General features: G+C 41.6%; 1 protein-coding gene across 1 annotated transcript in view; it reads right to left on the reverse strand.

Moving 5' to 3' along the window:
- Positions 1 to 3,162: 3,162 nt before the first annotated feature.
- The window catches only part of Dpf3 (double PHD fingers 3), a 245,550-nt gene continuing 223,985 nt past the window's right edge, over positions 3,163 to 24,727 (reverse strand). The window contains exons 9-11 of the mRNA XM_047539004.1: positions 14,186 to 14,298; positions 4,343 to 4,424; positions 3,163 to 3,839 (exon numbers count right to left, since the gene is read on the reverse strand). Coding sequence (XP_047394960.1) covers positions 3,769 to 3,839; positions 4,343 to 4,424; positions 14,186 to 14,298 — 266 coding nt within the window. The 3' untranslated portion in view covers positions 3,163 to 3,768. The remainder of the gene's footprint in view (positions 3,840 to 4,342; positions 4,425 to 14,185; positions 14,299 to 24,727) is intronic.

The following is a 24,727-nucleotide window of genomic DNA, read 5'->3' on the forward strand; positions in this document are numbered from 1 at the left end:
ACTGCACCCGGAGTGTAACTCCCCGGGGAGCCATGGCGCCTTCACTGTGGACCCCCATCTTCCCAGCTCTGCAGGCCTCTGGCCTGCCGCGCACCCACAGCCGTCTGGGCCCGCACCTCAGGAGGAGACTGCTCTCTGCAGCCTGCCGGGCGTCCTACCTGGTCCTGAGGCGGCAGCAGCAGAGCAGGGGAGCTTCGGCACCCGCTGGCTGCTGCCTCAGTGGCTGCAGGCCGGGGTTTGGCAGGGAAGCCGGGATGGAAATACCCTAGCGGAGGTTTCGATTCTGTCTCCTCACAAAGTTGCCTGTTCTGGATTTTCCTGCAGGACCCAAAAGCAGGGTTTCCAAAATGTCTAGAAAGGAGCAGGATTTCTTCTTCCAGCTCGGATCCTGTAGTCTCACCTCTCCGGTCTGCTGGAGCTGCAGGAGAGGGGTGACTGGAGCAAGGGGGCCCTTTCTGTTCCAGGGATTTGAGCAGGAGGCAAGAGCGTCACCATCTCTACTCTGTGGCCTCTGCACCAAACGACAGTGGCTTCCACAGCGAGGGGACCTTCTTTCTACCAGGCCCACATCAGTATCTTTTTCAGTGGTGTCCTAATCCCCACAATGACCTGGCTGGATAGACGATTGACACCCACCTTCCACCTGGGCCAATGAGACTCAGAGAAGTCAAGCCACTTTCCCAAAGTCAACCAGCTAAAAAGAAGCACAGCTGGACTTCACATCAAGGTACAAGTGAGGGTTATACCTGAGCTGAAATAAGCGACGCCCTCTGCAAAAGCTAGCCAGCTATTCCAAGCAGGTGGACCTTATGGGGGCAGGGCAAGGGTCTTTGGACTTCATCATTAAGTCCTGAACCCCAAGGCAAATCCTTACCCCCACACAGCTCAAGCAGCCCACAGTCTCCCTGGTCAAGTCTCAGCCTAGTGGCCCTGACCACAGGCAGCCTGGTTCCTGAAACCGAAATCCCCTCTGGTCAAGAGGGAGATTCAAGAAGGCCTCTAACTTTGGCTACCACACAAGGCAAACACGGAAGGCATTTGGAGTTCCGCTCAGACAAGCTCAGTTCTGCAGTAGCCTTTAAATAAATAGTATTATGGTTTTTAAGACAGTGTGGCTGTGGAATAGGCAGGGTAAGAGTTGTCACCCCCATTTTACGGGGGTGGAGGGACTGCCGTTCAGAGATGTTAAGTGACTTGCCCCAGGTTGCACAGCTATTTAACAACAGAGACAAAACTAAAACCCTGATCCTTCACATGCACCCTATGATTCCAGTTTGTTCTCAGGGACTCAAAGAATGAGACCAATTTGAAGTTTACCAACACCTTCCTTTTTCCAGTGTAGAAAGTGGTAAATGTGACTCTGGAGACTTCTGTCTAACGGTGCGACCTGCTTTGCTATCCCCACTTTCTGGATGGACAAAGTGAGGCCTCCAAAGAGGAGGGGGCTGGGTCCATTCTGCAGAAAGTAATAAAATGAGTAGGGAGCTCTGGGGCCTTCCTAAAGGGTCCCCAGAGCCTGACCAGACCAGCACCCTCAGGCAAGCTCCAGTGCCCTGCCCTGGCTTGAGAGATCTGTGTACCCTCCACTTCTGTGGGCAGAGCAACTGTGGCAGGAGATAGAACAGGGCACGCTTCATTTGCATTTCCACAGGGAGCAGATTTGCACATGCTCCAAAAGAGGACCTGTCAAGTCACGGAACTACAATTTTTGGTTTTGGATTTACTTTTTTAACTTTCAAGTCATGGTGGCATTTGGGAACATTGAGGAACTTTTTTTCCCCTTAAAATTAGTTTAAAATGAATCTCAAAGCCAATCATCAGCATTGAAGGACACCCTGCTTTGGATTTTGTGGGAGGAGAGAGAGCCGGAGTAGTCAGAACAAGAAATATGCCTCTTCACTGTGATGGGACCCTCTCAAAACCTCCCAGGGCCTTCCGAATCCAGATAGGCTCAGCAGCCAGCAGGAGGAAGAAAATAGCTTTGGAGAAGATGGAAATCCCATCTGGACAGAGGCCCTTTAAATGAGATCATTATGAATGCATGTAACTCACCCTGAGGCCAGGGGGCCTGCAGGAGAGTGACCCCTAAGTCACTCTGCAAAGGAGTGGGGGAGACTCACACTGCCTGGCCCCACGCCACGCTGCCCAGGGTCCACTGACCAAGAGCAATTACCCGGGGAAGGAAGGCTCCTGCCAAGTCCCAGAGTGAACACTGCAGCAGGGTAGAAGTGGCCCAACCAGCCCAAGTCTCTGGGGGCTTCTTCGGGAGCTGAAGGACTAAAAATAACCTGGGTCTTTGTTGTAAGCTGCTGGACCACAGAGATGCAGCGGGTTTCAGGGAAGCCGAGCATGCGCGAGGGTCCCACTGACTGAGACCTGCCCTTTGGGTAAATGATTTTTCCAGAAATGTGTCAGTTATTGTGCTGTTGCTGCCATTCAAAGACAGTCCGATCCACTCCAGCCCATGGGGCTGTATTCCAACAGACAGTTCTCAGAATCTAGGCCTCCCCACCTCTTTCTTCTAGAAACATGTTTGTTTTATAAAACGAGTCCAACTCATATGGGGGAGCTTAGGAGACGAGAACAGCCCATAAGCTGAGGGTTCTGAACCATTGCCACCCGATCACAAATAATCACGTCACCCTCATTATCTTCTGGAGTAACAACCTTCTCTCCTCCATCCTAAAATTTCCAGTCAGGTCTCAGTAGACAAGAACAAACATACACCACAGGGAAGGAAGAAATTACTTGGGAAAGGAATTGGTCGTGTGGCATCAATACTGAAGGGGTTCTCAAAGCTGCGGTCCCTCGGAGCCAACATTTGGACAGTGGACGGGGTAGGCTTTGATCGCCTTCCCAGTGCTTGAGTCCCACCAGGGGAAACAAAGCTAGGCCTCCACACCAGCTTGGTTTGGAGGCAGAGTCTTGACCATTTTTCTTTGCCCATAGACTGTGGCTTGTCACCTCACAATGCCTCGTTTCTGAAGGTCAAGGAACAAGCCCGATCCCTTGCAGTCTCTCCTGATGGATAACCAATACTGACTGGCATGGCAGCGCCCTAGCACCATTTTCCCAATGTTTTCTCCCATCTCTCAGTCCCCCGCCCCCACCCCCCATCAAGCAATAACACAGTGGATGAAGGACTCCCACCCCGACTGTGGATGCCACTGCTGGGGTTCTAGAAAGGAACGCTTCCTCTTCACAGAGACCAAGGAACAAGAAGGCAAGGTTGAGCCTCCATCTTCAAGATGGCTTCCAGGATCCAAGTCTAGTGAGGCTTGTGATTAAGCAACAACTCCTCCACAGCACTTCTTTCCTCCGATGAGAATTTGGGTGAAGAGTCTAAGCTGGGGGTGAGGAGGTTGTGCATGGATTTCTTGGAATACAATAGATAAAAAAAACACCAAATACACATGAGTGGTTGATAAGTGGCCACAAAATGGCTTCCCTTAAACTGGAAACCAGTGAGAGGGTCGCAGTGCTCAGGTAAAAGTGAGAGGGTTCCATAGGGCTGGGGCTGGGGTTGTTCTTCAAAAGTGCAAGATCTTTCTGGTAGCAACAAGGAGGTGCTGGCCGAAGTGCCATCTGTGGGGCAGGAGGTAAGTGGATACCTCACCCTCTTGGTTCCCTATGTCCGTGCCCTTCTGGGACTATTCATTTTCCTCTCCATTGGTTGGTCTGGATGTATGGGAGGAGGGCTCCATCTGGTTTGAACTGGGCTCTGGCTCAGCCTCTCCAGCAGCAAGTCACATTCTGTGACCTGGGGCTCTAGGCCTGGCAGCCAAAGGCTGAGGCTTTCTCTTTGAGCAGTTCCCAGCATAAGTGGCAGCTCCAACTTCCTAGAAGACACAAGATGGCGTTAGTAGCATCCCCTCTCTAACTTTTGAGGCCCAGCCCAGTGGCCCTAACTTCTTGCAAACCCTGTTTTCCTTCAACTTTCACAAGCAAAAGACCCAGTCTTAGTCCTGAAAACAAGCTGGAGTCTATTGCTCAGCAGAAAGTACACACTCAGAGATGATCTGCTGAACTGTCATAAAGACCCTCACTTCTTGGTCATGCCTCTTAATCAGCATCTCTGGGCCTCGGCCATTTTCCCTGGATGCTTATACCTCCCCATCATCTCAACCACATGTCTCAACCTCTTTGATCCTTACGTTGAAATACCAGCTGCCTTGTGCCTCAGTTTCCTCAAGTGTAACATGCTAGTAGTCACACCTACCTCACGGGGTTGTGATGATTAAATGAGACAAGACATGAAAAGCCCTTAGCACAAGGCCTGCACCGCAGTAAGGGCTCAGTAAGTGGTAGGAGCAGTAGCTGTTGTTGACCTCATTGTCATTACCTTCTGGGGGCTCTGCCACTGGGGGATTTAAACAGTACATGTGATAGCCACGGTCACAGTCATCGCAGAAGAGTAGCTGGTCCTGGCAGAATACAGAGCAGGCAGAAGGGAGGAGAGAGATTCAATTATTTGGGGCCAATATCTGGCCCCCACTTATCCCTCCAGCCATGTTTCCAGAGATCAACCTCGCTGGATGCCCCTTCCCAGGCCCCTTTGAAGTCCTCATTGTTTGTGCTTTGCCCATATCTAGATTTCCCCTCTGACTCCCAAGCTATACACATCTTATTCCCACCCTAGGGTCCTGCTCAACTCATGCCTCAACTATCCACTCACATCCAAGTTTAAAGGGATTCCTTATTCTTGTAAATGCCTATAGCAAATAGCTCTGTTTCTAAAGTGCAGAAAACTAATTTTATGCATTTTTGTATTCCCCATGATGATTGCCTAGTAAATAGAAAGTACTTTAAATATTTGAAATTTTTTATTGAATTCCTCCAGTCTCCATTCTTGCCATCTGTTAAGTAGGCAACAGCTCTACTTGGTGGTAAGAACCAGGAAAACACAAAACCTCTTCAGTGTTTCATTATGTGAATGTAGGAAAAACCAAGCAGTGCCATTCTTTGACTTCCAAAAGCCTTCTCCAGGCTGGAGGCTGGAGCTCAGGTGAGATCAGGGGAGAGGGTGGTTCTTGAGGCCAGGAGACCAGTTAGAAGTTTGCTATCGCCACCAAAGTGAGAGATGATGGTGGCTTGAGGTAAGATTGTGGCATGGAAGAAAGAAATGAGTCTTGCTCCATTTAAGAGTCATTAATTAGATGTGGAGAGTGATAGTGAAGGAATCAAGAATGTCTTCCAGGTTGTGACTTAGTCAGCAAGTCAACTGATAGAGTACCCACTAAGACATGGGCTGAAGAGTGAACCCATAGGAGGGAGAGGGAAACATCAGCTACAAATCTACTGATCACCTAGTAAGGAGGCCTCTGGAGTCTGTAGATAAGTCTGGACCAGGAATATGGATTTGGGAGTCACTGATAAAGAACATAGGTGGCAAATGAAGGTCCTAGAAGAAGCCCAGAGTGGATGAGAGCACATGTCTTTGAATTTTTGCTCATAGAAGGGTATCCATGAACCCTTTGAAATGACATGCAAAATTTTGTTTATAGGTAGAAATGTACTTTTTTTCCCCTTGAGGAAAGAGTAAATCTATAGATTTCATTGAATTATCTGAAAAAAACAAGGACCCAGAGAGATTGCTGAGAAGGACAAGTTGGAAATGCCAACTTTAAGAGTCAAGAAGAGAACAAAGAAACTAAGAAGCACAGTCTGAGAAGAAGGATAAAAAACCAGGGCATGATGGTTTACTCCCCAAAAGTTGTATCATTATGTCAGAGCTGAAGAAAGCTATATGATGATATGGTTAAGGGATAATATGAAGAGAAGTTAGGATGGAGACAAAAAATAGCAAGGGATTTGGCAGGAACAGTATTACTGAAGTCCTAAAGACATCAATAATCCCTATAGTGATCATATGAGAACCACAAGAAGACAGAATACCCTGGATTGGACTTGCCCAGAGGAAAAGCAGGTCTCTGGCAGTTTAAATGCATTTTTCACAGGTTAATAATTGACTAGCACCATTTTCTCTTCTTTTCCATTTTCTTTTCAGGATAATTCCCCATCAAAACCACCAAGAACCCCCAGTTCATGCTAACTCCCATGAAAAACACAATTTAAGGACATCTTACTATCATGTATCAAATAACTAGGGTCCACCTATGGGTAAACTTTCAGCAGAATGGGAATCTCATTCTGGGATATGTAGGGGAAATTCCTGACCATGTAAGAGAGGCCCTAATGGTCAAGAAACCTCCTGACTCCAGATTCTTCCCCTGACCCCTTTCCTAAGACTCTGCCAAGTCAACAACAACAACAAAATCTCATTAGCAAGTTTGTAAAGTCAAAGACCAGAATCAACCTAAATGTCTGTCAATAAAGGACTGGTTGAATAAACTGACGAAGAACTAACTATGCAGCTGTAAGAATGAAGAATATGTCTACATATTGCTCTGGAATAATCTCCAGGATAGTCAGTGGAAAAAAAGCAGGGTAGAGAAAACATATATCTTCTTGTGGATTCATATGTATGCATATATACTTACACTCAAACAAAATGGAAAGATAAACCATACATTTTTATAAGTGGTCACCTATAAGCAGAGTGAGGGAATAGCATAGAATAGTTAAGGATAGAAGCTAGACTTTTATGATGATATTTTTCTTCAGAGATTTGATTCTAAAACCAGTAAATATTTTACACAGACATTAAGCAAAATTTAAATTGTAATATGTTCCTAAAAAACAAAACAAAACAAAAAGCAAAATGAGTAAATGCATATCCAGTTGGTGGTGTAACCACACAGAAACTGTTCCAAGTGACTTTAAAACAAGTAATTTGACTATACTTCCTTAGTAGAATATTTGTTAAAAACAAAAATAAATGCAAAATGCACTTTTTCCAGTAATTTTGCTTTTGGTGATGATGTTCTAAAACTTTTGTATGTGTATCAAATGAGTAGTTATATTAGTATCATTGAGAAGCAAGATTTTTTTATATGGTTGAAGAAAAATACAGATGTAAGATCAATGAGGTTAAATAGAATCTCCACAATTAGTACTAGAGATGAACTGCAAGGATTAACATGTGTACTTCATCTTTAAAACACACACAAAAATATTTTCTAGCTCCATTCATTGAAAATGCCCCTGAGTAATGGATAAACAAAGTAAAAATTAGCACCTCCAAGAACCATATTATGTTCTCTATAGACCACTGCCCACTGAAAGGACCTGTAGTCTTTGGAGAACTGACTAATTTCAGATCTGGTAGGATGAGATGTACCAATATCTGTACATATTAGAAAGCAAGGAAGCTATCAAATGCTATTAGGATTATGTCAAAAGAACTTAGTTTCTATCCTGAATATGTTCACACTGGCCAAAGAGTTTAACTGTAATGGATTGAAGCAAACAAAATATTTTTAATCCTTGAGTTCATAAAGATGGCATTTTTAAACAGTCTCCTTTTGGAGGTGTTAGGGAAACATCACACTATTTATTTTTTATTTCGTTATTTCGGATTTTAGACTTAGGAAAATGTTGCAAAAAAATGGTAGGGTTTCTGTACACATTTTACTCAACTTCCCCTAATTTTATCATCTTACATTACCATAGTAGAAGAACTCAACAGGAAATGACCAGTATGATACCGGTCTATTATTTTAATAACATCAGTTTTCTCATTTGTGTTGTGTCCCTTTTCCTGGGATTCAACCCAGGATCCCACATTGCTTTTATTTGTGTTTTCTTATTTTCATTCAATCTGTGACAGTTCTTTAGTTTCTGTGTCTTTCATGACATTGGTACTTTGAAGGGTGCAGGTCAATGCTTCTGTAGATGTCACTCAATTTGAACTGGATCTTTTCTCATAAGATTGAAATATACATGCATTTTTTGACAAAAACACCATTGCAGTTACGCTGCGCCCTTCTTGGTGCCTCAGATGCTAGTATCTTGTTACTTGTAATGTTAACTGTGATTGTATAGTTGAGGTAGTGATTGCCAGCTTTTTCATGTAAAGCTAATGTTTTCCCCCTCATAATATATTAATAAGTAATCTTGTTGGAGAGGTATTTTGAGATTATGCACATATCCCATTTCTCATCATGCTTCTGCCCACTAATTTTTATCAATGAATGGTTATTGCTTACAATAACCACAAATGTGATGTTTCCCTAATGATGATTTCCCTCTTCCTTCTACATTTATTCATTGGAATTCTGCTCTGAGGAAGAGCTTATCTTCTTTCCACTTATTTATTTATTCAACTTTTTAAAACATAAGTATGGGTATTTATTTTATTCTTCATTTTATAACCCAAAAACATCATTATCAAGTTTCTCAAATTTTACTATATTTGACCATTAGGAATTCCTCCAGGTTGTCTCCTGTGTCCTTTAGATACGTCCTATCTGTTTTGAACATTTCCTTACTTCAGGCTCATCCTGTGTCTTTTTCCCCAGCCCTGGTAGGAGCCACTTCTCCAGGGATGTCTGGTTCCTTTTATTAAAGAATGTTCTTTAGAACCAACATCCGGGTGCTATACATTCTCATTGCTTCTGAGCTGTGATTGCTTCTAGGTTCTTGCTATGAACTGAATATGGACAATGCTCCCCAAAGGTCTATGTGTTAAAGTATTGGTCCCAGGCTGAGGACATTGGGAGATGCTGTGGACCTTTAGGAGACAGAATCTGGTGGAATATCCTTAGGTCACTGGAGACAAGCCTTCAAAAGTGATTGCGGGACCTTGTTATTTTCTGTGCTGTCTCTACTTTCTGGCTCATGATGTAAGTGGTTTGCTCCAAAATGCATTCCCTGCCATTGCCATCCAGCACCTTACTAGAGGCCCAAAGCAATGAGGGCCACTTGGTCTGAGACTGGAACTTCCACAACTATGAACTAAATAAATTTTTTCTCTTTATAAGTTAATGGCCTCAGGTATTTTGTTGTAGTAACATGAAGCTAATACAGTCTTCATTTCCAGGACTGTATTAGGAAATAAAGATATGTGAAGGTATATCGTATGCATCTGTATATACATATAGGTAACTAGATATATTTTATATATCATATTTAAAAACATGAGTTTATATTGATACTTCCTATTCCAATCCAATGCCACAGGGTTCAATCTAGACTTCATCCTTGTTATTCTTTCTCTGACATTTAGAAATCTGACTCTCATTGGCCACAATATTCAGTTATTAGTTCAAACCGAGCATGCACAAAGAGTAGTTTTATGATTTCTAATTCATATACCCATGAAAACAAATCTTCTAACTAGACTATAACATTCGTGTGCAGTTATTTTGTCTTTAGCCTTACCATACAGAGTCACAATACTATTTTCAAAAATTACTTCATTTAGTTCTTTTCCTCCCAGCACTTTAGTATGGCTATGTTATATATTTATATTATAGTTGGATTTGTTTGTTACAGTTTTTATTACATTTTAGTTTTTTCCACATCCTGGTTGACTTTATTTATCTTTTGGGGAGTTGTATGAAAATCTTATCTTGATTCTAAGAGTCAGAGCTACACAAGAAGGTATTCTCAAAGAAATGTTGTTCCTCCCCTATCCCTAGTACCTCTTCCCATTTACCATTTTTTTTCTCTGCCCCATTTTCTTGTGGATAACCACTCTCATCAGCTTCTTGTTTATTCTCCCTGTATTTCTTTTACACAAGTGCATAGATGTATGTTTTCTTACATCTACTTTTTTCTTATAATAAAGGCAGATACTATAGATATTGGATTTTACTTTGATTTTTTTTCACTTAACAATCTAACCTGAAAGTCATTCCATACCAATTCATAGGCATCCTCCTTATCTTTTTTACAATTGCATAGTGCTTTATCATATGCCTGGGCCATGGTTTATTCAACCGTTCTTATGTGTATGGTCATTGAGGTTGTGTCCAAATATTTGTAATTATAAAAAATGCTACCATAAATCACCTTTTGCATATGTTTTTCCATTCTGTTGGGGGTTGAGTCCTGTGAGTGGGACTGCTGAGTCAGAGTTGAGTGCACAGTGGTTTTGTTAAACATTACCAAATTTTCCTCCAGAAGGGTCATCCCAGCTTCTATTTCCTTCAATAGTAAGTGAGGTACCTGTCTGAAATACTTCCAAGAGAATATATGATCATACTTTAAAAAATTTTTTGCCCACTAGATGAGTAAGAAGTTGTATCTTAATTTTGTTTTAATTTGAGTTTCTTTGAATATATCTGAACATTTATTTCGCATGTTTCAGGGCCATTTTAATATTGTTCATAAATAGTCCTTTGCATTTTTGTTGTTGTTGTTGTTGATGATGTTTTTCTCATTTTCTATCAGGTCCCTAGTCCTTTATTCTTCATTTTTTTTTTTTTAATTTTGATTCATTGTACACAAATGGGGTACAACTATCATTTCTCTGGTTGTACACAAAGCAGAGTCATACCACTTGTGTAATCATACATGTACACAGGGTAATCGATCTTCATTTTTAAGAGTTCTTTATCTACTGGAGACATTCGCCCTTTATTCTTGGTACAGAGATCACAAATACTTCCTTCCAGTTTGTCGGCTATCTTTTTTTTAAATTATTTTTTTAATTTATCTTTTAATTTTTTACAGACTGCATCTGGATTCATTGTACACAAATGGGGTACATCATTTCATTTCTATGGTTGTACACGATGTAGATTCATACCATTCGTGTAATCATACATGTACATAGGGTAATGATGTCTGTCTCATTCCACCATTTTTCATACCCCCCTCCCTCTCATTTCCTTCTACATAATCTAAAGCTCCCCCATTCTTCTCTCACTCCCCACCCCTGCAACCCCCATTATATATCATTCTCCACTTATCAGGGAAAACATTTGACCTTTGGTTTTTTGGGCTATCTTTTGACTTAATCATATTTTTGACTTTGCAAATGTTTCATGGAGCTGAGTTGATCAATATTTTATTTCATTGTTTCTAGATTTTAAGTCACAGTTAGAAAACCTTTCCCTATATTTAGAATAAAGAGGAATCACTCATGTTTTCTTCTAGTACTGATATGGTTTTCCTTTTTACATTTAGATTCCCAATCTATTTGTAGACTGTTCTTATGTCTGGTGTGAGATATGAACCTAATTTTGTCTTTTCCCAAATGGTTACCTCATTGTCCCAGCACCATTCATTAAAAAGTCTATCTTTGACGTGGAAATTTTAGATGCAACCTTTATCCTATACTCCATTTCCATATGTAGGTGGGTCTATTTATGTGCTTTCTATTCTATTCCAGCTGGTCTATTTGTCTACTCACGCATTAGTACAACACTGTTTCCACTGCAGAGACTTTCTCCTAGGTTTCCACGTCTGGTAGAGCCAGTTTCCGCTATAAGTTGTTTACCAATATTTTCCTGTGTATTCTTATGTTTGTTTTTCCATATGAATTTAAGTGTCAGCTTATCTAACCCCATAAAAAAGTTTGTTGGCCCTAAACTAAAACAAAATCATAAATTACCTTAAGAATAATTGACATCTTAAGAATGTTGAGTCATTCTATCCAAGATCACAATATATCTTGACATTTGTTCTTTGTGTCTTTTCAAAAGTGTCTAAATTGTCTCTTCATATAGGTTTTACATATTTGTTTTAAACATATTCCTCTGCATTTTTTATTGTTGCCCTCATAAATGTAATTATGCTTTCTAACTGGTTATTATTGATATATGAAGACTCCTAGTTATGTATGTTAATTTATATCCTGTTACTTTTTGTGCTCGAGTTAGCTTTATCATTGATTCTCTAACATTTTCCAGATATACTATCACATCATATGAAAGTAGAGTTTTACTACAGGTTGAGTAGCCTTTATTTGAAATACTCAGGACCAGAAGTGTTTGAGATTTGGAACTTTTTTCAGATTTGAGACTTTTTCAGATTTTGTAATATTTGCATGTATATAATGAGCTACCTCGGGAATGGGACCTAAGTCTGAGGGCAAAATTCATTTACACTTCATATGTGTTTCAGCTTATATACAATAAGCCGATGGTAATTTTATGCAATATTTTGATAATTTTATGCATGAAACAAAGTTTTGTGGCATAGAATTTTCCACTTGTGTCACATTGGTACTACAAAGTTTCATGTTTCAAGTTTCAAAATTTGGAGAATTTTGACTTTTCAGATTAGCGATGCTCAGCTTGTACTTTGTTATCCATTCTTAGGCCTCTAATTGATTTCTCCTGTCCACCTGTGCTAGCTAATGCCTTTAGAATAATTTTGAAAGGTAGAATAGTGAACATCCTCATCTGATTCCTAATCTTGGTGGAAATGCCCCTAGTTTTTTCCCATAAGATACTGGCTTTTTAGTTCTAAGTTTAAATATTTTCTCATGTTAAGAAGGTGTTCCATAATTTCTATTTTCTTTAGTGTTTTATGAATTGATATTTTAACAACCACATTATTTTAAAAACTGGTAAAGGTAAAGAAGCAAGCATTTATCCTGCCTTTTCTATATGTTTTATACCCAAGAGTAACCAAATTCGAGCTTGGGTTAGTTCTCTTTGTAGAAACTACTCCAGCTAATATACAAAGAAGAAATAATCAAATAATAATTTCACTATTTGTAACCCCTAATGAAATGGTCAGTCTGAGAATCACAAATAGACTCACCTTCACAAAAGGAAAAGCTATTACATAGCTCCTGATAAAAGCACACATCATCATCTATAAAGTAGTCTTGCCAGAAAAGAGAGAGACAGGGAGACAGACACAGAAAGAGATGGTGAGGGGAGAGAGGGACAAAGACAGAGAGAGAGAACATGAATTAAGCCTCTAGCTCTACCAATTTACAAGAAATACAAGAGACAGAGGGAAATGTCAAACAACTCCACAAGGATGCATTCAGGAAAATACAGTTATGAGAACTCTGTTGAACAAATTATATAATTTTTTCAACAAAGAATTTAAGGCAGGGAAGAGAGAGCAAGATAGAGGGTGTTACGGTTTGGATATGAGTGGTCTGCCAAAAGCTCCATGTTAATACAGAAATGTTCAAAGGTGAAATGTGTAGATGGTGAGAGCTGCGATCTAATCAGACCCTTCTAGGTTGAACGGACGGACTGAATGGAACTGTAGGCAGGTGAGGGGTATGGCCACCCCACTCTCTGCTTCCTGGCTGCCAGGAACAGAACAGTCCTTCCACCATGATGCCCTGCCTCACCTTGGACCCAGAGCAATGGAGTTGACCCGCCATGGATTAAACCTCCATGAGTCGAAGTAAACTATTTGTCCTCTAAGTTGTTCTTCTTGAGTATTTCGGTCACAGTGACAAAATATGACTAACAGAGGGAAAAATCTATATAGTATTTTTAAAATATGTGTATGTATATGTGTTTATATATAATATGTATATGTATGTGTATATATATATATATATATATATATATATCAGGAGGATTAACCCAGGGGTGCTTTACCACTGAGGTACATACATCCCTAGAGCCCTTTTTATTTTTTATTTTAAGACAAGGTCTTGCTAATTTTTAAACGAAATCTCAAAGATATATCAACTAATAGCAAAGCATGGACCTTCTTTGGATCCCAATTCAAATAAAAATACTTATAAGGCAACTTAATGGATGTTTAATTATTTTAAGGAATTATTGGTTTTTTTAGATATATATGACATATTGGCAAGTGAACAGATATTATAACTGACTAAGCAGAAGGCAGTAGTATTTTTAAAACAAGATTGGACATCTATTGACCATTTTTGAAGCTGGTATTGGGGGTACATCAGTATCATTATTCTACTTTTGTATGTTTTAAAGTGTTAATAACAAAAAAAAGTGTTTTTGAAATTTCTGCATTATTATATTTACTATGTAGACCAAATGAGATCATACACCATGGAATGTGGTGGAAACAACAAGTGCATTCCAACCATAAGCAATGGTCACCCCTGTCAGTCACTAAGCCCTCGAGGGCTCATGGCCAGGTTGCTCCCAAGGGCAAATGGCCATCCAGGCAGCCACTGCCAGCACGTCCTGCATCTCCCTGCACAGGCACAAAGAGCACCACAGTCCCTGTATTACAAGGGTCCCCAGGGTTGTAGAGGCAAAGAACAAGATCGACTGACATTTTCCTCAAGTGCTGAGAGTTCTGTCTTCCTCTCCATCCTCCAAAGGACTCCTGGCCCCTTGGATTTCTCCCTCCCTCAGGAAAAGCCCAAACTCACGTCATTCTCCGAGGTCCCACAGAGGATGCAGGATTTGCATTCTATGCACTGCCACTTATAGGTCTTGACCGCCTCGGTCATGTTCAGGGTGAACTGCAGGCAGGTTGGGTGACCTGAAGGAAACCAGAAGCAGCAGCATTAGGGCCACAGGCTCTGACCTGTCCCCCTACCCCCCGCACACCACCAGCCAAAAACACATCAAGGCCCAGCGTGGAGAAAGGCTGGGGAAACACAGGCTAGAAAACAGGGCCCTCCCCACTCCCCTCACTGCCCCTCCCCGCATTATATCAGATGGAGGCCCAAAGAGAGAAATGAGCATTAATCCCCTCACCAGGGGTAGATGCCATCCAACTCCCCTTACTCAAGCAAACACGTCCCCCGGTAAGCAGCTCAGTTGATGAGAGCAGAAAGTGGTTATTGGAGAGAGCAAAACACACAGCCCTTTCAGACACCAGCTTTTTCTCCCAAGCCCCAGCTTCAGTTATGGCAGAAGGAACACATAAATGGTTAGGTGGGGCTTCCTGTTGGAATCCAGGGGAGGTCAGAAGATCATATAAAGGTTTCCAGGGATAGTGCTCAAGGGCAGTTAAGTGGAATTACACTGTTATCTAGAGTATCTGTGCTCACAGCCATGAGACCAGCAAAAGACCAAGACTTGAACAGCCACAGGGACTACAGAAGGAAGTGACCTGGCAGGGAGGGCAAAAGAATGGAGCAGCACAGCAAATGGCCAAGTCTACCCTGAAAGAGCCAGTCCTAAATCTTTTCTCCTTCCCAGTATCATGTTAGCTAGACCAATAGCCAGATCAGGGAAGCTGTGACCTTAGAGCGCACAGCCCAGAAGAACTCTAGAGGAAATAGACTGTTCTCAGCCCCACTCACCCGGAAGAGAGCTGCCAGCAGGAGAAGACAGCTGTGAGCTATCGAGGGAGAAGATGTCGGCCTTCTAAATGGCAGGGAACAGAAACAAAGATGCTGTCCCCAGGTTTCCCAGTGCTGTGAAGTAGATGTGAATCTGCCCAGAGAACCCAGAGGAAAGCCCATTACTGCTTCTGCCACAAAAGAATTGACAGCTTTGACTGATGCTTGGGGTTGGGGGTCACCCTTCACCAGAGCTTCCAACTCTGCCAACCCCACTGGAGGGTGCATCGGGTTGTCTCTTTCATGTGAGGGATTTGGGTCCTTAAAGGATATTATAGACAGGGACAGCAATTAGGATTAGCTCCACCTAGTGCCTTCCACAGACAAGATCCCCTGAGGGACCACTACCCTTGGTAAAACCATGTCCCATCAGAAGGTCCCCAAGTCCTCCTTTCAAACCTTCACAGAATGGTAATTCTCTCTGAACTCTAAACCTATGTGTTCCACTACATACTGGACCATTCTGCTGGATATCTCACCGATTTCCCAAATTGAACACACTCAAAAACAGAATGACTCTTCTCTATTCTCTCTGTCTCTGTCTCTCTCTCTCTCTCTCTCTCTCTCTCTCTCTCTCTCTCTCTCTCTCTCTCTGTCTCTCTCTCTGTCTCTCTCTCTCTCTTTCTATAGTATTCCTCGTCTGAGAAAGCTTCATTGCAATCTACCTAATTTCTTGGGTGGGACGCTGAGAATATTTCTCATTCCTTTTCAACATTCCCAACATTCAAACAGATCAACTCTTGTCACTTATTTCTTTATTGTTTTTCAAACTCCCATCCTAGTCTAATTATCTTTGTCTCTCTCCTAGTGGGTGGAACAGCCTCCTGATCAGTTCCGTGGCAAAAATCTTTGCATCTCTGCATCCACCCACCTTACAACACAGTTTTTGCCTGAAAAGGGGTCCCTCCCTCCCTCCCCTCCTTCCTTTCTTCCTCCCTACCTCCTCTCCTTCCTCCTTCCTTCCTTCCTCCTTTCCTTCCCCTTCTTTCCTCCCTACCTCCTCTCCTTCCTTCCTTGCTTCCTTCCTTTCCTCCTTTCTTCCTGAAGATTTACATTTTATTTGTGTTTCCTTATTTATTAAAGATCTTTTCACCTATCCACTTGGAAATAATGATAGCTTTGTAGGAAATTACAAAATATATTGCAGACTAGAGGTAGACATTTTGGGAGTGTTTGCTAAATAAGTGGTAATTGAAAACATGAGAATCAATGAAACTGGGAAAAAGAGAACAGGGGGAGGAAAGGAAAGAAGAAAGGAGAAGAGAGAAAAAGGTCTAGGACTGAGCCTTGGGGAACTCAACTATTTAAAGATCAAAGGAAAGAACCAGCAAAGGAAACGGAATGATGGTCAGAGGTAAGAAGCAAACTAGGCAAGTATGGAGTGACTGTAGCTAAAAGAAGAGATTTCAAGAAGCAGGGGTTGACTAGCTGTGTTCCTGCCACAGGTTCGTGAGCTCCAGAAAGTCCCCGAGTGAGGGAGTGTTGACAGATCAGAGTAAACACACTCAACTAATAATAACACTCTCCAAAAGTGCAATCATCCCAAGGAAGGAAGGTCAGCACATTCCAGAGCATGGCAGAGAACCCAGCAGCCTGCTGTGCATCTGGAGCTAGCTCTGTGGGGGGATGGGCCAGGTGTGTGTGCTTCATGCACTCACCAACAGTCCACAGATACTTGTTGAGACCCAATTCTGTGTCCAAGTTCTTGTAGACTATGCTGTCCTCTGAAGGCATTGTCTGGGATCCAGGTGGACAGAATGGAGAAAATGGTAGCAAGCAGGTTTGGAAATTCCTTGAACATCTCTGAAAAATTCCCATGGACTTTTTTTGTGCAGCTATCTTAAGAAACTGGGCTCTGGCTGTAGAGCTCCTGCTTCTTAGAACTTAAGACATCACACAAGTGTGAGAGGAAAGAAGGGAATGGAAAGAATATTGCAACTTCTCAATAGGTAGGTAAGATTTCTTACCTACCATGGAAATGACTTAACAATGCTACTATTAGATAAAAGAAAAATTTTCTAAGGAAAGTGGTAGAAGCTCATTTCTAAGTTTCACTGCTAGAACTCTTTATTTTTGCCCTGAACTAATTCCTGAAGTCCTTGGAAGTAAGAGAATAACAGATACAGAATTTCCAATGCAAAGGTGGAAGAAAAAGAGGTACATTGCTGTAAAGTAGTTCACTTATGGATTCCTAGCTTGATCTCTTTTGTAAGTTAATCATCATTCTCTCATGTACTGACTTGGAAATTTCAATTTTCCATGTCTTCAGTTTTCTTAAAGAAAGGAATACCTATATTGCTATTTAAATAATCCAATGTATGGAAAAGGGAGACAACTCTTCCCAGGTCCCTCTGGGTGCAATGATTCAACAGAACATTTATAAGATTCCAATTCTAAAATGAATTTAGAAGGTGATGCAATGTACTTGATTCATCCTAATCACATTGTTAAACACACACACACACACACACACACACACACACACACACACACAATCCATTCCTCAGAGCTCCTCCAAAATTTTTTAATCAGGAAGATTCAGCAAATCTCCTGCCCAATTGCCTAGTTGATCCAATAATGAACTTGGTGTAAGGAATCATTCCTCATCCAGCCCTAACCCCTTCCAAAACTGACCTCGATCCTCCTTAGAGTTGAAACAGGAAATGTCACCTATGGCCGAAACAGGAAATGTCACCTATGGCCATTATATACAGAAAACCTAACTCCTGGGCTGGACTTTTGGGGTAATAGGGATTTGACTTTGTGGTGTCATTTCAGAAGATGGAAAGAAAAGGGAAACTGTAGGATTTGGGAAACTTTTCAGACAGAAGACAGGCTGTGAGGCTGGAATACAGATGTTTGGGGCACTATAGTCAACTGAGCTTGATAAAAAGAAGATGGGCTTCTAGGAGCAATGACTGCAACCTCGCCACTCAAAGAACACACGTGCACAGATGTTGAGAATGTTCCAGGGGCAGCAAGTGAGATTTGGGGGCATTGTGGGGAGAAGGCACAGAAGTAAGTATTCACACAAAACTAGGGTTAGTGCTACATTCATGGATGCCTGTGTGTCCATACCCAGCTGCCCACACACATGGATGCATTCAACCTTTTAGGGAGGTAAAAACCTACATATACCTTGTTGATTAAGCTCACGTTACTGTGGTGACTTGGCGGCTAACATAGCACACTAAACAGTCAACCTCACCCATAAACACTTGATACAGTGAGAGAAGCATCATTTTCAATAAACCCTGGACAAAACCAAACATACAAACTGCTATGATGTGTCTCTTATATTATGACCCTTATTAAAAGAGTTTTTCATTTCATTATTGCCAGTATTTAATTTGGACTAGGCTCAGTCACATCACTGATTAAATTAGAGGTCTAGGGGGGAAAAATTATCTTGCTAGGTTTGTGCTGAAAATATAAATAAAATAGATACAAATAATTGTGAAACTAGCACAGTCTATTATTTATTCATTGTGAAATTATAAACATCTAATTATATTTTATTACCTTATTTATCAATGTTGATCTCCCCCAAAAAAACTAATTTCTTAGGAAAGGAGTACCTAAATATCCATGGTCTCAGGCAAATAAGTACAAAATTCAAGTTGTGCTCTAGAAATCATATTATACAAAATATACCGCATCAATTTCAAGCTGAAATAGCACCAAAACAAAGTTTCCATGTGCATTCATTAGAAAATAATTTGGCAAATTTCTAACAGTTTTCTCCATTCATACATGTGTAAAATTGTTAATATTAACATATTGCAAATATATATGAAGCTTTAGCTAAAGTATTCATTCAAAGTACAGTTAACTGCATCATCATGCTAAAGAGTAATTTGAGGAGAAAAAACATTACTAGCTCACTTTTGGAAGACAACTCATTCAATCAGATCCATGCTCATTTGTATTCTGCCCCCCATCCATTCCTCTCCCCACACCCTCCATTTCAGACCCAGAAAGAAGGTTCTGAGTCATTATGCCACTACATTTAATCTGTAAAGATGCATCCCAATTCTAAGCAATCAAGAATCCAAACTATTTACACATATATTATGACAAGCACGTTAACAGTCTCTGCTTCTTGTATATTATTTCTCAAGCCTACTCTGTAAACCTTCAGCAGTGGTCTGCAGGCTCACCTCTGTCTGCCCCAGAAGTTACTTATGCTTCAGACACCCGCAGATTGATAACCACAATGGCAGTCAGTCCAGAGTCACCTGAATGGCTCCCTTTTTTCTCACCATTTTTTTTTTTATGTACTTCAAAGAGGACAAAGAAGAGAAAGAGAGTGGAAAGGACAAAGACCAAACAAACAAAAACACATTAAAAATAAATGATGGTGTGAGCTGCGGCTGCCTTTTACTTGGGCAGAACACCTTACCGTGCAGCAAGTTCAATACATCTTTGAGGTCTGCTTATGCTCCCTCTCAAGCTGTCAAGCTCTCTGACACCCAGGTATCACGTGGCATGCAAACCACAGGGGTTCTTGCACCAATCGTTATTCTAAGTAGCCACGCACAGCACACTATGCAAGAGTAGCAGGGCACTTTTGATGGACTAGACAGCTAAGGGCTGGTGGCACCATTCTCAAATGGCCCTAGAAATTTCCTATTTTCATTGGTCGAATATGGTCCAAAATAGAGTCTTCTGGAAATGGATCCACCCATCTATAAATGTGAGGACATCGTGACTGGTCCTCTTACAGTGAAAGAATGGAATGGGGAAGCCTTGACCTAGATTTATGACTTACTTGATGGTCATATAAATATGACTGAGGCCAAAGCATAACACTAGAAAGATGTCAAGAGTAACATTAATGACTCCAAAGTTCTCAACTCATCACTGTAGCTGAGGATCAAAGATAATTTATTCGCTTATCCATTCCTTTGACAGTGTTTGTTGAATAAAATACATGTGGCAGATACTGGGGACACAGCAGTAGGAAAGACCAAGCCCCTGTCCCACTGGAACTACTGCCACAATTTGAGATATATTGCAGCATCTGAGTCCTTTGGACGAGTCATTTCACCTCTCTGGGCACTAGTTTTCCAAATATATTAAATTATAGGATGAAACTATGTTATTCATGAAGCTGTGGCTCTATCAATGCCACCCATAATTGGTATTAGAGATACTACCAATCCCAAATTGCCTATCTGCTGGTAGTATAAACATATCTTCTAAAATTTTCCAGGTAAAACTCAAAGTGAAAAAAAAAAAATCAAAGAAGACATTAAAATAGCCAATAAGTCCTTCTAGAATTCATGTCAATCTTTCCCATGTTGACTAGCTTGTCTAGCCCAACATCAACACCAAAATATGACCATGGCAGAAACCAATAGAAATCTAATGCACCTGTCATCAACCACTCCACCCATCCCATGCCATATGTTGAGCCCATAAAGATGAGTTTTCATGAATCTTCAGGCAAACAGAGGCCTTGGGTAAGGTTCCTACCATGAGGAATATTAGCTCTGGGTTGAACTAGTTATGTGACAGCAGGAAGATAATGCCAGCCAGGGAGTGAGAGAAAAGGGTCATCCATAGGAGCAATTCAGTCAACTCTTCTTTTAAATTCTTAGCTGGAACTGTAGATTGTTGGCTACCATCTGCCAAAGTGATGTCTGTCCCACAGCAGTGTATAAAGGCCACCCTGAGTCATTGTCCAGAGTTCGACACCAATCTGGGATGCAAATTCCTGACCTGGCTGTGCACGGTAGGCCTCTCCAGACATCAGGAGCACCCAGCCATGGGCTCTGGATTTTCTCCAGGAAAGTGAGCAGAGGAGGACACTGTCATCCTCGTGCTTCCTTCTGTCCTGAGTGGGTCCAGCCGAGTTTCGTGATGTTGTAATTGATGTGTAGTTGGTGGAAAACAGCAGTAATTTGTCATCACTCAATAGCCTGTGATCATCCAACTGTCCACCTTCCCTGAATTAGAAGATGAATCCAAGGGCAGTTTAAGTTCTTGAGTTGTCTGAGGACCTTTGAGATACTATTTCCATTTTTTCCTTTCAGAGAAATTTCTTGGAGTTGTACTAAGTCAGGAAAAGGATGCTTTCTTGTCTTTTTCTAGGTAAGAATGGAGAGCAATCATAGAAGTGCCTAGAAGTAGTACACAACACTCATACACTTTGTTTTCTATTTCTAAATCATTTTTAAATCTAATATTAAGATTTCTTCTGACTTTGCAATCTACTTGATTGTGATCAGATTCTTATAAAAAATAACTCCATTTAATTTAACCAAATTCATTTGACCATTACATTTCCTGCTCTTCTATCTCCCTATAAGGCTCTTCTCTCTCTCTCTCTCTCTCTCTCTCTCTCTCTCTCTCTCTCTCTCTCTCTCTCTCTCTCTTTCTCTCTCTCTCTCTGTCTTTCTCTATCATCTATCTATCATCTATCAAGAGAGAAGAGAGCATGATATATATACATTTTTTTCACTAAGAAAACTCCTATTTATCCTTCAAGGCCCCCTCAAATGCTATCTCCTCCCAAGAGCCTCACCAACATTGTTTATTGCTTCCTTCTCTGTAACAACTGTATTCATTCCTCCATTATGGCATCTACTAACTACCAGGAACTATATTAGATGCTAAAGTTCCAAAGATGAATGAGACATAAATCTATCCTTGAGGAGCTCAGTTTAGTAGGTATGGTTGGTAGCCTATGGGATGACCACCAATGGTCCCCACCTTCTGCTGCCCACACCCTGTGTAATTGTAAGTATGGACTGTACTTCATGACCTCTAACAAGCAGAATATGACAGCCAAGTTCAGGGATTCACAAACAAAAGTGATAGCATGTTACTTCTGATATTAGGTTAAAAAAAAATTCTATGGTTTTGATCTTGAGTACTCTACCTTGTAATTTGTTTGTGTGTGTGCATTGTATTTTGAGGTGCTAAGGATTGAACCCAGGACCTTTCACATGCTGGCAAGTGCTCTACTACTGGGCTATATTCCCAGCCCTCTCTTGTCTTTTCTTACTTATATGGGGAGTGCCCATATGGCAATAAATGAAAAGAAGTCTTGGTCCAGTAAAAGCCAGGAAGAACTCAATCCTGCACAAACCCACATAAGTAGGCTTAGAATCAAATCCTCTCCCAGCCAAACCTTCAGGTATTACCACAGCTTTGGCTGATGACTTGACTGCAACCTCATGAGACACCTTTAGTCAGAGACATCCAGCTAAGCCACGGAAACTGGGATAATGAGTGTTTGTTGTTTTAAGCTATTAGGTTTTAGAGTAATTTGTTTGCAATAACCAATAAACAGTATGGGGAAATACAATTTTTAAAAATGACTTTAACACAATGTGATAAATGACATAATGGAGGAACGAATACAGTTGTTACAGAGGAGGAAGCAATAAACAACATTGGTGAGGCTCTTGGGAGGAGATAGCATTTGAGGGGGCCTTGAAGGATAAATAGGAGTTTCTTAGTGAAAAATATATATATATCATGCTCTCCTCTCTCTCAATAGGTGATAGATAGATAGATGATAAATAGAGAGACAAACAGACAGACAGAGAGAAGAGCATTAGGGAGATAGAAGAGCAGGAAATGTAATGGTCCACTTAGCCAAAACTGAGCAGTTCCAGAAAAGCAGGGTGAAATGAGAATGGCAGGAAATGATGTTAGAAAGGCCAGGGAAAGATTATGAAGGGCCTCATATGTAGGCACAAAGATTTGAACTTGCATCTGAACAGTGAGGACTCCTTGGAGGTGTTTAAAGCAAGGACCGATTTGCTTGTATTAATGCATTAGAGAGATGACTCCAGTGGTAGGGTGGAGAGTAGGTATAGTGGAGGTGGCTGGGGAGGGTCACCAGTTGCACCACTGTTGGGAGAAATCCTAGTTCTTGGCTGGCAGCAGTGAATGTCTCAAGTGTGTAAGGAAAACTTGCAGGGAGGAGTATTCCGCTTTGGCTACCTAGGAAAGTAAACAACTGCCCCAAGTTGACTCAGTGTTACCAAGGGAACCCGTATAGGAGCCCCCAGTGGTCTGATCCCCCGTGGCACATTGTGATTGGACAAGAAACCTATAAAACGTATAGCTGTTCCTGCAATAAATGAGTTTGCAGGCTGCTCGCCACAAGCCTGCTTCCACCCAACTCCCGCAGTCTGGGTCTTGACTCCGCACCCTTACCCCGCGTACGAGCTAGCCTGGCACAAGAGAAAAACTACACATCACCCATTATGTTCTAGTGGGGTCATGAGTGTCAGACAGGCCTAGAAATAGTGAAGATAAAAGTAGGAATGTGAGAGGTGGAACTGGTCAACAGGCATGATATCAACCTCGACATGCGTGTAAGGAGGAGAGAGGAGTCAAAAATGATGCCAAGATGGGCCACAGAGTAGATGTTAACCTGTTAGCTGAGATGGAGATGGAAGGCTCGCAGGGTATGATCACGCTCCTCATCATGATATTTCAGTCATTGATGAATGGCATGTATGGTGGTGGTCCTATTGCCTACAGATGTCATAGCCATCTTTGTTTGTGTACGTACACTCTATGATGTTCACACAATGAAATCGCCTAATGATATATTTCCTAGCATATACCCATCATTAAGTGACACATGAGTGTGAGATAATGGATTCCATCTGAGCACCATGCATTTGTCATGAAAATGACTCATTCGAAGGAGATGTACAGAAATCAGTAAGAAAATATGAGTCTAAGTCTACAGTCAGGAGAGAATAACAGGATAGAGATGTTAATTTGGAAATCATCAGGTTTGGATGGCAGAGGAAACCTTGGAATTTGGTGAGACACTCAGGGTGAGGCCACAGAGCAAAATTTAGAAAGGACTTAGTTGGGAGTAGGGAGACAGGTCCCATTGGAAATGAAAGCATTAAAGGGCATCAAGAAAAAAAAAAAAAAAATCCACTGGGAAAGATGGGAACAATATGGTCAGAAAGGAGAACCTCGAGAAGGTATGTGATGGTGTCCAAGGGACAGGAGGGGTGGCACCACCACCTAGTGAACCATGAAGTAAGATAAGAATTGACCTGGACAAGCCACTGGGAGTTACAACTAAAGCCAGTTCCAGGAGGAATGCACCCTCATGGCTCTCTGGATGACTGGATGCTTCTACGTTGTCAAGGGAAGAATTCATGTGCAGATGGTCTCACAAGACACTCCTCCAGCCATAGGCTTTGTCCTCCACATTCAAGCTTGGAAGCACCATGTGAAATAGTCATAGGAATGTTATCTGACTCCATTCATTAATAGCAAGGTCATTTTTGATGCAGTTTCCATGGCCAGCGCTAGGCCCTTGCAGCCTCAATTTCTGTTCTTCATCAGGAGATGAATCAAGTCCCACTGGAAGCCATTTCTTTCCTCTAGAGCTTGAATTAAGGTTGCTCAGTCCTAGAGGCCTGATATCTGCCCACAACATGTAGGGTAGGTCTTGGTAGAGGTTCCTTCCCCAGCTCTAGAGTCTGGGCCAGCGGGAGTCACTCAAATTTTCCAGAAGGACAGGTGAGCCAATCTGGATGTGAGGGAAGGATGGAATGATTGCTGGGCAGCGTTGTTGGAGGCCCTGGTGCTCTTTTAAAATGCCCACAAATTCTTTGATCCTCTTCTTTT

Source organism: Sciurus carolinensis, chromosome 2, assembly GCF_902686445.1.
Source record: "Sciurus carolinensis chromosome 2, mSciCar1.2, whole genome shotgun sequence".
In the NCBI taxonomy this organism is placed as follows: domain Eukaryota; kingdom Metazoa; phylum Chordata; class Mammalia; order Rodentia; family Sciuridae; genus Sciurus; species Sciurus carolinensis.